Here is a 12,562-nt window from a genome sequence, read left to right as displayed (position 1 = left end):
CCCGCCCCGCAGTCTACCACGTGATCTTCATCTACTGCGCCGTCAAGGGCCAGCGGGGCTTCCAGTTCTTCTACCTGCCCTACTTCGAGAAGTGAGCCGGCGTGTCCCGCGCCGTTCCGTTCGCCTCGGTTCGGGGGAAGGGGCCCCCGGGACCCCCACACCCTCGGGAGTTTGCTCAGGCCTGGCCCTGGGAAGGTCGCCCCTCGCCCGCCCTGTGCCTTAACTTATTCTCGGCCCTGCGGCTGCCGGGCTCCTGGTAGCTTGTGCTAATAAAAGAGTAATGGCAGCAGCGACAGCTGCGCTCTCTGTGTCCCGCCACCGCTGACCCAGCCCTCCAGCCTGACCACAGGCTCCACCCGGAAAGGCCGAGAGGGCGACGGACCCTGGGGCTGGTGGGCTTCAAGCACCACCGGCCTCGCGTGGGACAGGCAACAGCCTGGTGCTCCGAGACTTGCCCACGTCACGCGGCAACATGTCAGGGACGGGGACGCACCAGGGACTCCTCCGCCCGGCAAGCCCGGAGGAGGCCTGAAGAGCCTTCCCCACCCCCAACCCTTGGCAGGCGCCCCCACCCCCACCCCGGTGTCTGTCGGTGGCTCTGCCCAAGGGCCTCGGAGATGACGCAGGAATGGGGCCTGGAGGCTGGTATCCCAGTTCCAGCCCGGCTCTGGGGCCCTGGGCTGCCGCAGCCAGCCCGGAATGTGGGCCATGGCACCCTCCTTCCCAGGCCGGAGGGGGAGAAGGGGGCAGAGGCGCGGGACGGGCGCCTGCCTGACGGGCAGCCTCAGTGGTCCAAACTCTTGGAACCAGGGGAACGTGAGAAACAGGCCATCTCGGAATTTTGGAAAATCAGAGCGTCTCAGAGTCTTAGGAACCAAGAAACAGGATCTTTGAGAACCCTGAAATCTGAGATCATAATAGCTACCAGTTCTCAAGCTGCTGGGAGGCACCAGGCAGGCCCTGGGCTAAGCACTGAGCACGGGCTGTGTCTTGTATTCCTCACCTCCTCAGCCCCATTTTACAGAAGAGGAGCCTGAGGCCCAGGAGGTGGGCCCCATTTTACAGATGAGGACTGACTCATCCAAGGACACCCAGTGGGTTGTAAGCAGAGTTGGGACAGCCCAGGGCTCCAGCTCCCCAGCCAAGGGCCCTTTCCATGACGCCGGGAGAAGGGCAGGAGAGGGGAACTGAGTCCGTGTACCCTGCTGGAGAGGCCTGGTGGCATATTGCCCGTTCACAGTCTCCGCCACTAAAACACGAGCACCACTCACCATTGAAGGCACGGGGGCCCTCGGGGTTCTGTGAACACCGGGCCCCTGCGATCGCGCCTGCCCCCCTGGCCCACCCAGGCCTGCCACTCAGAGCCCGCGATCGAGGCGCTTTGGGGACACCCATCAAATCCTCAAACTAGCTGTGGTAAAGGACTAGTTTTCGTTTCTAATCCATCATGAAACAATACTTTTGTACGATAAAATAAAAGCTAGAAAAGTGAAATAAACACATATAGAAATTATCAGTTTATCAGATTGATTAATAAAATTACATTCCAATAAATATAATCAAAGCAAGCATAGAAGAAAAGAAAAATAACAAAAACTACTCATTGAAAGCGAGCAAATAGCCAATTAGCTCAGAGAGTCGCTACTATACTTACAACCTTTTAATCATCCTACAATTTTTTTTTAGAGTCTCTGTTGCCCAGGCTGGAGTGCGGTGGCATGCTCACAGCCACCACAGCCTCATCCTGCTGGGCTCAGGTGATCCTTCCACCTCAGACTTCCTAGGAGCTGGAAATACAGTTGTGCCCCACCAAACCCAGCTAATGTTTTATTTATTGTAGAGATGAGGTCGTGCCAAGTTGCCCAGGCTGGTCTCGAACCCCTCGACTCAGACAATCCTCTTGCCTCAGCCTCCCAAAGTGCTGAGATTACAGACTTGAGCCACCATGCCCAGCCTACAGTTTTTTTAAAACAAGGTCACACTCTGTTGCCCAGGCTGGAGTGCAGTGGTGCTATCATAGCTCACTGTAGTCTCAAACTCCTGGGCTCATGGGACCTTCCCACTCAGTTTCCTGAGTAGCTGGGAGTACAGGTGTGTACCACCACACCGACCTAATTTAATTTAATTTTTTTTTTTTTTTTTATAGAGATGAGGTCTCACTGTGCTACCCAGGTTGGTCTCAAACTCCCGGCCTCAAGTGATCCACCTTAGCCTTCCAAAGTGCTGAGATTACACGCATAAGCTGCCGTGCCCAGCCTAATTCTACAGTCTTAACAGAAAGTTATTTCAAGTGGCAATTCCTCTTATTAGAAGCCTGTATCAGAAGTCAGCAGGGTGTAGTCCACAAATTGTTTTTCTTTGTTTTTTTAGTTGGAGTCTCACTCTGTTGCCCAGGCTGGAGGGCCGTGACACACTCACCGCCACCCCAGCATTGACCTGCTGGACTCTGGTGATCCTTCCACCTCAGCCTTCCGAGTAGCTGGAACTACAGGCACACAACACGGGCTCAGGCAATCCACTCGCCTCGGCCTCCCAAAGTGCTGGGATTACAGGCTGAGCTACCAAGCCTGGCCCACAAATTTTTTTTTATATTTTGTAATAGGAAAAGCCAAAGAAAAAGAAGATAAAATTTTGTGACATAAAAGTATATAAAATTCAAATTTCAGTGTTAATAAATAAAGTTACTTGTTTGTTGGTTTTTTTGGGTTTTTTTTTAGTTGGAGTCTCACTCTGTCACCCAGACTGGAGTGCAGTGGCCGCCCCCGGCCACCACAGCCTCGAACTGCTGGGCTCCGGCGATCCTTCCGCCTCAGCCTTCTGCGTAGCCGGAATTACAGGTGCACACTACCACACCCGGCTGATTTTTGATTTATTGTAGAGATGAGGTCTCGCCACGTTGCCCAGGTGGGTCTCGAACCCGTGGGCTCAGGCAATCCACTCACCTCAGCCTCCCAAAGGCGCGGGATTAGAGGCTGAGCCACCGAGCCCGGCTGTTTGCTGTTATTTATGAAGTTTCCGACACGGCTGCACTCATCTGTCTGTAAGTCGGCTTTGATTCTTTGCACAGCAAACCACAACTGCCGGAAAGAGTGAACGGTTGCCTTGGAGACCATGTGGTCCTCAAAGCTTAAAATATTTACTACCCAGCCCTTTATACAAGTTGCCAACACTTTGTCTATAGGAACACTTTGACAGAATGTTGTCCATCTGTCCATCTGACAGTTCTCTCGAGTTGTTGATCATTGTTTTGTGTATTCTGCAGTTTCACTGGTTTCAATTTGCACCCTCAATTGGGGACTTAAAGTCTGTGGAAGGGCTGGGCTTGGTGGCTCAGCCTATAATCCCAGCGCTTTGGGAGACTGAGGTGAGTGGATTGCCTGAGTCCACGGGTTCGAGACCCGCCTGAGCAACTTGATGAGACCTCATCTCTACACTAAATCAAAAATTAGCCGGGCGTGGTAGCGCGTGCCTGTAACTCCGGCTACTTGGAAGGCTGAGGGGGAAGGATCGCCGGAGCCCAGCAGGTCGAGGGTGCGGTGGCCGGGAGCGGCCATTGCACTCCAGTCTGGGTGACAGAGTGAGACTCCAACTCAAAAAAAAGAAAAAAGTCTGTGGAAGGCTTTTTTTGGGGGGGAGTCTCACTCTGTTCCCAGGCTGGGGTACACTGGCACAATCATGACCACCACAGCCTCGAACCCCTGGGTTCAGACAATCCTCCCACCTCTGCCTCCCAAGTAGCTGGAATTACAAACATGTGCCACCATGGCTGGCTAATTTTTTTTTTTTGCAGAGACAGGGTCTCACTATGTTGCCTAGTCTGGTCTTGAACTCCTGGGCTCAAGTGATCCTTCCACCTCACCTTCCAAAGTGCTGGGATTACAGGTGTGAGCCATGGCACCCGGCCAGTGGAAGCCTTTATGGAAAGTTTTCAGTCTAACCCTCATGCCTGTTTTGTATATTTCTTCTTCTGAGATTCCCAATGACTGTGAACCCTCCTTAATGTTTTCCATCTTTTTGTCTCTGCTGCATTATAGGTGATTTCTCAGACATAACTTCCAGTTCATTAATCTTCCTTTAAACTGTGTTTAATCCGCTGATAACTTATCCATTAATTTTTTTCATCCCAATGGCCTTTTGTTGTTGTTGTTATTTCTAGAAGTTCTGTTGGGTTATTTTTTTCTTTTTTCTTTTTTTTTGAGTCGGAGTCTCACTCTGTCACCCGGGTTGGAGTGCAGTGGCATGCTGGTGGCCACCACAGCCTCGACCCGCTGGACTCAGGCGATCCTTCCACCTCAGCCTTCTAAGTAGTTGGAACTACAGGCGAACACCACCATACCCAGCTTATTTTTTGATCTATTGTAGAGATGAGGTCTCTCCACGTTGCCCAAGTTGGCCTCGAACCCCTGAGCTCAGTCAATCCTCTTGCCTCTGCCTCCCAAAGTTATGGGATGACAGGCTTGAGCCACTGCACCCGGCCTTTTTTCTTTCTTTCTTTCTTTTTTTTTTTTTGAGTCAGAGTCTCACTCTGTCATTCAGGCTGGAGTGCAATGGCACGCTTATGGCCACCACAGCCTCAACCTGCTGGACTCAGGCAATCCTTCCACCGCAGCCTTCCAAGTAGCCAGGCTAATATATGCTCAGCTAATTTTTTGATTTTTGTAGAGACGAGGTCTTGTCAAGTTGCCAGGGCTGGTCTCGAATCCCTGCACTCAGGCAGTCCTCTCACCTCCACCTCCCAAAGTGCTGAGATGACAGGCGTGAGCCACCACACTTGGCTGGCAGAAGCTTTCTGAGTACTGAAGACTGCTTTTCTTTTTGAGTCAGAGTCTCACTCTGTCACCCAGGTTGGAGTGCAGTGGCATGCTCACAGCCATCCCAGCGTCGACCTGCTGGGCTCCGACGATCCTTCCACCTCAGCCTCCAAGTAGCCTGAACTACAGGCATGCACTACCACACCCGGCTAATTTTTTATTTATTTATTGTACAGACAAGGTCTCGCCAAGTTACCTGGGCTGCTCTCAAACCCACGGGCTCAGGCCATCCACTCGCCTCGGCCTCCCAAAGTGCTGGGATTGCAGGCAGAGCCACTGAACCCAACCCCTGTTCTATTTTCATACTATCCTGTTACTGCTTATGATCTTTCTTTCTTCTTTTTTTTATTTTGCATTTATTTTGTCTTTTAGGTTGTTTTATTATTATTTACACTTTGAGATGCGAGCCCTCCTATTTTGCATAGTAGTTTATTTCCTTACATTATTTTTATTTCTATTTTTTATTTTATTTTTTTTGAGACACGATCACTCAGTTGCCCAGGCTGGAGTGCAGTGCTGCAATTCTGGCTCACTGCAGCCTTGACCTCCTGGACTCAAGTGATCCTCGCATCTCTCAGCTTCCTGAGTAGCTGGGACGACAGATGCCCACCACCACACCCAGCTTGTTATCTATAATTTTATCATGGGCTCATCCTTGGGAATGGCAGGGATTTTCAATTTTGGTTTTGATTTTACAAGTGCCGTGCACATGTGGGTTGAAGGAGTGCCCGTCTCAGCAGGTTTTTTCTCCCAGTTTTTTTCAGCTTTCCACATCCTGGACACAGACCACACTCCTGCTCAAGGTGCAGGCCCTGGGGCCTCAGGCTCTCTGGGGTAACTTGTGTCCACTCGTTGCCCTAAGCACCTGCATCCTTGCCCCCTCTCAGGCGGGCCAGTGGAGAAACGCTTGAGTCCCTTTTTCAGGGATTGGGTCACCCTTTGACACCCTGGAACACACCCAGAATCCTCTGGGTCTTCTGTCCTTTGTGAATGTTGGAGCCCAGGCACCCAGGCGTCCATCTGGGTCTGAATCTCCCATGAGATCAGCTCCCTCCTACAATCCCAGCTTCAATGTGTGTCTTTGTCCTCAGTACCTGGGGTCATTAATTTCTTTCTTTCAGGTTTTTGTTTTGTTTTTGTTTTTGTTTTTGTTTTGAGTTGGAGTCTCACTCTGTCGCCCAGACTGGAGAGCAGTGGCACGCTCCCAGCCACCGCAGCCTCGACCTGCTGGGCTCCGGCGATCCTTCCGCCTCAGCCTTCCAAGTAGCTGGAACTATCACGCCCAGCTAATTTTTGATTTATTGTAGAGATGAGGTCTCACCAAGTTGCCCGGGTGGGTCTCGAACACTCAGGCTCAGGCAATCCACTCGCCACGGCCTCTCAAAGCACGGGATTACAGGCTGAGCTACTGAGCCCGGCCTAGATTTTTTTTTTTTTTAAAACAATTTTTACTCACAGTAGCGGGAGGGGCCGGCCACCCTCTCAATTCACCCTAGATTCTTGTTGAATTCTGCCAATGCCAGGGAACTCCCTACCTTCCTTCTAAGCTTCTGGAGAGACCCAAGTCTTGCTCACGCCAGGAAACGACGGGCAGCTGAGCGCAGATTTCTCCAGGCAGCTGGAGCAGTGGGGAGGCCGGGTTGAGAGCGGGTGGGTAACACGAGACCCTCAGGCCGGGAGTCATCAGGGAGGGAAGTCTGTGGGCTGCTGGGCCTCCATCCTGGAGCCTCTCGGAGGATGGGGACAACCTGGGTCTCGCGGACACGCCCCCCGGGAGCCTTAGTGGGAGGACAGCATCATCACGAACTCTGTGGGAGAGAAGGGCGGGGCTTGGGAGCGAAGGGCGGGGCCTGGGAGCGAAGGGCGGGGCTTGGGCCCACAGCAGGGAACCCCGGGAGGTGCAGGGCTCAGCCTGGGCACCGAAGGGTGGGGCAGCGGTGGGAGGGAGGCTTACCGTCGAAGTCCACGGTGCCGTCCCCGTTGAGGTCCACTTCTCGGAGCATCTCATCCAGCTCAGAACTCGCCAGTGGCTCCCCCAGTAGAGCGGGTGCGGCCTCCCGCAGCTCTGCCACCGTGATCCGTCCATCCCTGTCCCTGTCAAACTAGGGTCCGGGCAGGGCTCAACCTCTCCCAGCCAAACGCCTCTGCCCGTAGCCGGCTCCACTTTTTGTGTGTTTGTTTTTTTGTTTTGTTTTTTTGAGTTGGAGTCTCACTCAGTCGCCCAGACTGGAGTGCAGTGGCCGCTCCCGGCCACCGCAGCCTCGACCTGCTGGGCTCCGGCGATCCTTCCGCCTCAGCCTTCCGAGTAGCTGGAACTACAGGCGCGCGCTACCACGCCCGGCTAATTTTTGATTTATTGTAGAGACGAGGTCTCTCCAAGTTGCCCAGGCGGGTCTCGAACTTGCAGGCTCAGGCAATCCACTCACCTCAGCCTCCCAAAGTGCTGGGATTACAGGCTGAGCACCGAGCCCAGCTTTTTTTTTTTTTTTTTGAGTCCGAGTCGCATTTTGTCGCCCAGGCTGGAGTGCAGTGGCACGCTCATGGCCACCGCAGCCTGGACCAGCTGGGCTCAGGCGATCCTTCCGCCTCAGCCTTCCAAGTAACTGGAGCTACAAGCGTGCACCACCATGCCTGGCTAATTTTTTGATTTATTGTAGAGACAAGGTCTCACTAAGTTGCCCAGGCTAGTCTCGAACCCCTTGGCTCAGGTAATCCTCTCACCCCAGGCTTCCAAAGTGCTGGGATGACAGGCATGAGACACCACGCCTGGCCAGCCGGTTCCACTCTTGCCACTGCCAATGCTTAGCTGCTCCCCTGCTTCTTCCTCCAGGAAGTCTCCCTGGATGGATCCCCCCCTCAAGCTGGGCATGAGCTGAACCCTCTCTGACTCATCCCTAGGCCCTAGTCCCACCACAGCCTGCAGGGTTCTGGGCCTTCATGGTCTCCCCTGGCCTTAGAGGACATCAAAGAGGCAGTCCAGCCCCGTCCCACCGCCCACTGCCCGCCTCGCCACGCTCCGCACCTCACCTCTCGGAAGGCGATGCGTAGCTCTCGCACACCGAGCATGTGCGCGGTCTCCTCCCTTAATTTCGGGCCTATCAGTTCCACAAACTCCTCGAAGTCCACACGGCCACCCACTGCGGACCCAGGCAGATTGTCACGATGGTGAGGGCCAAGGCCCAAGGAGGGACATCATGAGAGCCAGACACCCCCTCCCACCCACCCTCGGGCTGTGCATCCAGAAGGAACACCCACGTCCATGCCCGCAGGGTGCAGGAGGCTGGTACTCCGGTCCCCAGGCTGCCCTTAGCAAAGAACTCAAGTGTGGGAGAAAGAGACCAGGCTTTGGAGCCAAGCAGCCCCAGGGTTCTGGGTTCAAATCCTGCTTATGCTGCTGATGTGCATGGCTCTGGGATCTGCTAACCCTCTCTTCCTCATCCTCAGATGGGGATGAGAAGCCTATTCCGTGGGGTACTGTTGGAGTTCAAGTGCATGGCTCTCACGTGCTGGAGCCCATCAGGAGGCAATAAGTGCCACACTTCCGAGGCACGCCTGTATGGTAGTCAGTGTCCCCGGTTCTAAGATGCCACCAATCACGCAAAGTATGGATGGTCACCAACAGCTTTGGGGACAGACAAGCATGGCACCAAAGGTTCGCATCAGTTGTAAATCCCATCTGCATTTTGAAAACTGAGACCGAGCACAGTGGCTCACGCCTCTACCCCCAGCACTTTGGGAGGTCGAGGCAGGAGGATTGCTCGAGCCAGGTATTCGAGACCAGCCTGGGCAACATAGCAAGACCTCATCGTTACAAAAAACTCAAAAAATTAGCCAGTCGTGGTGCTCCCAGCTATTCGGGAGGCTGAGGCGAGGAGGATCACCTGAGCCCAGGAGGTCGAGGCTGTGGTGGTCATGATCATGCCACTGCCCTCCAGCTTGGGTGACAGAGACCCTGACTCAAAATAACAACAACAACAATAATAATGATTAGCCGGGCTCGGTGGCTCAGCCTGTCATCCCGCGCCTTTGGGAGGCTGAGGTGAGTGGATGGCCTGAGCCTGCGGGTTCGAGACCCGCCTGGGCAGCGAGACCTCATCTCTACAATAAATTAAAAAATCAGCCAGGTGTAGTAGTGCATGCCTGTAATTCCGGCTACTTGGAAGGCTGAGGTGGAAGGATCGCTGGAACCCAACAGGTCGAGGCTGCGGTGGCTGGGAAAGGCCACTGCACTCCAGTCTGGGTGACAGAGTGAGACTCCAACTCAAAAAAAAAAAATAATAATAATAATGATGACAACAACAATAGAAAAAATGCAGGGCTCTGGAACAAAGGAAATATGATCTTTGCCTGAGAATAATCACAGACATTTGGTGCAGGGTGCAGCCAGAGACCTCTCAAGCCAGGGCCACGCCAGGCAGCTGCCACCAGGGGATGGGGTGGGGCAGAGTTGCAGACAGAAAGAGAGGGGTCTCCCGGAGAGAGCAGTTGCCACCGAGTCAGAGACCTCTAGGCCAGAAAGGCCTTGGGTGGAAGGAGTGAAGGTGTGCAGCAGACGGGCTCCTCCCCCCAGCCCCAAGGGCCTCTCTTGGGTCCCCGGCGGCCTTCCTGCCACACCGAGAAACAGCATCCCCGCATCTGATGGGGCCATTGTGGTCCTGGAAGCCGTCACCCTCCCTCACTCCCACCAGCACCCCTGACCCCTGACAGACTCCCAGAGGCCACCGCCCACTGCCCCTCGTCGCCCCAAGATCACGCTATTCCCGAGGCTCGGCGAGGAGCCCACAGTCGGCCTTGGCCCGCCCACCCCGGCAGGGGGCTCTGTCACTGACTTCTCATCTTGACGTGCTGAGAGACCTCCAGCAGTTCCATCTCGGTGGGCATGTAGCCCAGGGTCCGCATGCAGTCGCCCAGGTCTCGGTAGCCGATGTAGCCATCATGGTCAGTGTCAAATTCCTCGAAGGCAGCCTGGAGCTCTGGGGTGGGGGCGGGGAGGTCAGGCCCACGGACCGGCTCAGGGACAGCGCCCGCCCTGCCAGCCGCCAGAGACACTCACCATCCAGCTCCTCGGGGGCCAGCTCACGGTCCTGCAGGGGGTTAGTCCAGCATGTCCCCAGAGCCACCAGGGCTCTGCCTCTCCCTCTCCAGCCCCTACTCGTGCTGGTCTGGGCAGGTTCCGCCTCACCAGAGCAGTAAAGGGCAGCTGAGGGCCCGTGAGCCCCGTCATGCTCTTGGGGCATCGCATTCCCACAGAGCCCTGGGGGTGAGGTCTCCTGTGCCCGCCGTCCAGGCCGGCCTGAGACCCACCCTACCCCCAAGGCAGTAGCCCTCTCCCAAAGCCCAGGCTCAGAGACAGAAGAGAATGGAGGCCTGAGTACGCAGGGGCAGGGTGGGCTGCGCCCAAGGGGTGTGTCTTCACTCCCACCCCAGGCTCCCCCGCCCTGCCCAGGTCCCGCCTGACCTTGCCGAAGATTTGGTTGAGCAGAGGCCCGTATGTCCTCTGAGCAGCGTCATGCTGGGAGTTAGGACGGTGGCGGTTGGAGTGGCGATGAGGGACTGCGGGGGGTGCCTCCCTGTGTCCCTCCCCGGCCTTAGTGGGGTTCTTACTGCTTCCTGGGACCTCAGGGCCTGGGAGCGGGGTCTGGTCCCCAGGGCTGCCAGCGCCTTTCCGGGACCCTTGGAGAGCCCTCTCCCTCTTGCTGCTTTTCTTGGTCCAGGGGGGTCCCTCAGCACCACTCGGGGGAGCCGCACCCCCTCCAGGGGGCTTCTGGGGGCCAGCGGTCGGGCCCGGGCTGTGCCGCCCCCTCGCCTGCTCTGTGGCCATGCAGGAGGGACGACAGGGCAGAGAGGCAGCACCCCGGGTACCCTCGGCACGCAGGGCCCATAAAGCTTCTTATGCACCCCCACTCTTAGAGCCGAGGGCCTGGGATCTGGCACTGAGCAGGATTAGAGTCAGTGAGGCGGGAAGCCTGGCCCTAATCCCAGCCCTCTGCCCCGGGACTGGCCAGGGCACAGCCGGGTGGGTCAAGGGAACTGGCGAGGGGTGCAAGGATGTGGTGGTTCCATGAGCTTCAGATTCCAGCTCTGCCACCGTCTGCTGGGTGCACGTCTTCACCCTCCAAGCCTCAGTGTCCTTGTCTATAAAATGGGGGAGTATTGCCAAAGCGTTAAGGTCCCAGCCCTGCTGCGTGACACGGGCCGAGGGCTTAGGTGAACAGACCAGGGTAAAGCATCTCAGGCAGGGAGGAGGACAGCAGTTGGGAGACAGGAAAGGACAGGACAAGTCGCCCACTGGGGGCCCTGGGGAGGTGACATCCTGGCTGGAGCAGAGGGCGTGAGAAACCAAGGGAGAGAGGCCGGATCACAGAGGACTTGAATGCCGAGTTGGGGGGTGTGGGGGTGATGTCAGAGGAGGTGAACCCTGGGGTCCTGCCCAGGGCTGGAGGGGCCCAGGGTGTGGGGTTCGCCTGGCCGGCCCGGTCAGGGATGGGGGGGTCTGGTTGGTCACTTGGCCCTCCTGGGCTGGGGTTAGGGTTTCCCAGTGAGCAACCCATGAATGATTGATGCCCTCTCAGCTTGGGTTTCCTGCCTGTCTGCCCGCCTCCTCGCCGCCGGGCGCCATGCAGCGGGCCCCGGTGAGGGGCCGTATGGACAGCTGGACAGCCGGGCAGACCGGCATGCCCCGCTCCTTCCGGCCATCGCCCGAATCTCACAGGTAAGCCAGGCCTCGCTGGTGGGGCCCTGGGCGGTGGGACTAGCAGCGGGGTACCCAGGGCTCTGATCCAGTAGGATTGGAGATTGCCAAGTGGGGTCTGTGTGAGGGACAGCCCTGGGGGTGAGGGGTCCACCAGGCCAAAGTTCAAATGGCTGGAGCCAGGGGCCACGGGCAGGATGCTGGGGCATCTGATCCCTCCCCTAACCACACTGCCACCAGGGCTCGGTCCGTCTACCGAGGAAAACTTCCTCCCCTCTGCCTGGGGAAGTGGGGGCGGGGAACAGGCCTCCTGGGTCCCAGGCCTGGGTGCCCCTAGCCCACCTCCCCCTCATCACATCACAGAGCCCCCTGCTACCCCTCTATCTAGAAGCTCCAGGGGACGGGAGATGGCCACGCTGGGGCGGAAGACACACAAGAGGCACAAGCTGGTCCCAGGACAGCCCTCCTGGCCCCAGGTTGCCAGGGCCCCATGCCTAGATTTCACCCTGAGCTCATGAGTGACACAGCTGAGGAGCAGGGGTCTCCTACTGTCCCAGACTCCCTTGGACTCCTATGGGCCCATGGGACCCACAGCCCTCTCCTCTTGGGATTTTTTTTTTAGTTGAGGTCTCACTGTCTCCCAGGCTGGAGTGCAGGGGCACGACCGCGGCTCTAAGGGCTCAGGTGATCCTTCTGCCTCAGACTCCCAAGTAGCTGAGATTCCAGGTGCACACCACCATACCCGGTTAATTTGTTTATGTTTGGTAGAGTTGAAGTCTCGCTATGTTGCCCAGGCTGGCTTCAAACTCCTGGGCTCAAGTGATCCTCCTGCCTTGGCCTCCCGAAATGCTGGGATTATAGGTGTGAGCCACCGAGCCTGGCTCCCTCTTGGAATCTTAAGTGCTTTGGATCCCAGGATACTAGGCATCAAGCAGACTTATAGTGAGCTGACCAAGTGGTTTTCTTTTTTCTTTTTTTCTTTTTTTGAGTTGGAGTCTCACCCTGTCGCCCAGACTGGAGTGCAGTGGCCGCTCCCGGCCACGGCAGCCTCGACCCGCTG

At 56.3% G+C, this 12,562-nt stretch overlaps 2 protein-coding genes across 2 annotated transcripts in view; one reads left to right on the top strand and one right to left on the bottom strand.

Annotated features, from left to right (window-relative positions):
* TMEM134 (transmembrane protein 134) overlaps nt 1-289 on the top strand; it is a 4,550-nt gene extending 4,261 nt beyond the window's left edge. Inside the window, exon 5 of the mRNA XM_021708605.1 lies at nt 1-289. Within this exon, the coding sequence (XP_021564280.1) occupies nt 1-95 (95 nt within the window). The 3' untranslated portion in view covers nt 96-289.
* Nucleotides 290-6,590: 6,301 nt separating this feature from the next.
* CABP4 (calcium binding protein 4) lies at nt 6,591-10,632 on the bottom strand. Its single transcript, XM_008050132.1, has 6 exons — nt 10,270-10,632; nt 9,865-9,895; nt 9,641-9,784; nt 7,839-7,948; nt 6,766-6,913; nt 6,591-6,619 (listed from the first exon to the last, which is right to left on the bottom strand). Exons 1-6 carry the CDS (start codon nt 10,630-10,632, stop codon nt 6,591-6,593), a joined length of 825 nt encoding a protein of 274 aa, XP_008048323.1.
* Between the last annotated feature and the right edge of the window lie 1,930 nt (nt 10,633-12,562).

Source organism: Carlito syrichta, unplaced genomic scaffold (assembly GCF_000164805.1).
Source record: "Carlito syrichta isolate Samal-C Ts95f unplaced genomic scaffold, Tarsius_syrichta-2.0.1 Scaffold143041, whole genome shotgun sequence".
Lineage (NCBI taxonomy): Eukaryota > Metazoa > Chordata > Mammalia > Primates > Tarsiidae > Carlito > Carlito syrichta.
The sequence above is the reverse complement of the archived record's forward strand: the minus strand, read 5'-3'. Positions and strand labels throughout refer to the sequence as shown.

Excerpts from the sequence above, each read along its gene's own strand:
- CABP4 (XM_008050132.1), bottom strand. The coding sequence starts at position 10,632 with ATGGCCACAGAGCAGGCGAGGGGGCGGCACAGCCCGGGCCCGACCGCT. Across the intron at positions 9,896-10,269 it reads TCAACCAAATCTTCGGCAAG|GACCGTGAGCTGGCCCCCGA; the intron begins GTCAGGCGGGAC and ends AACCCCCTGCAG. Across the intron at positions 7,949-9,640 it reads TCAGCACGTCAAGATGAGAA|TGGGTGGCCGTGTGGACTTC; the intron begins GTCAGTGACAGA and ends CTGGGTCCGCAG.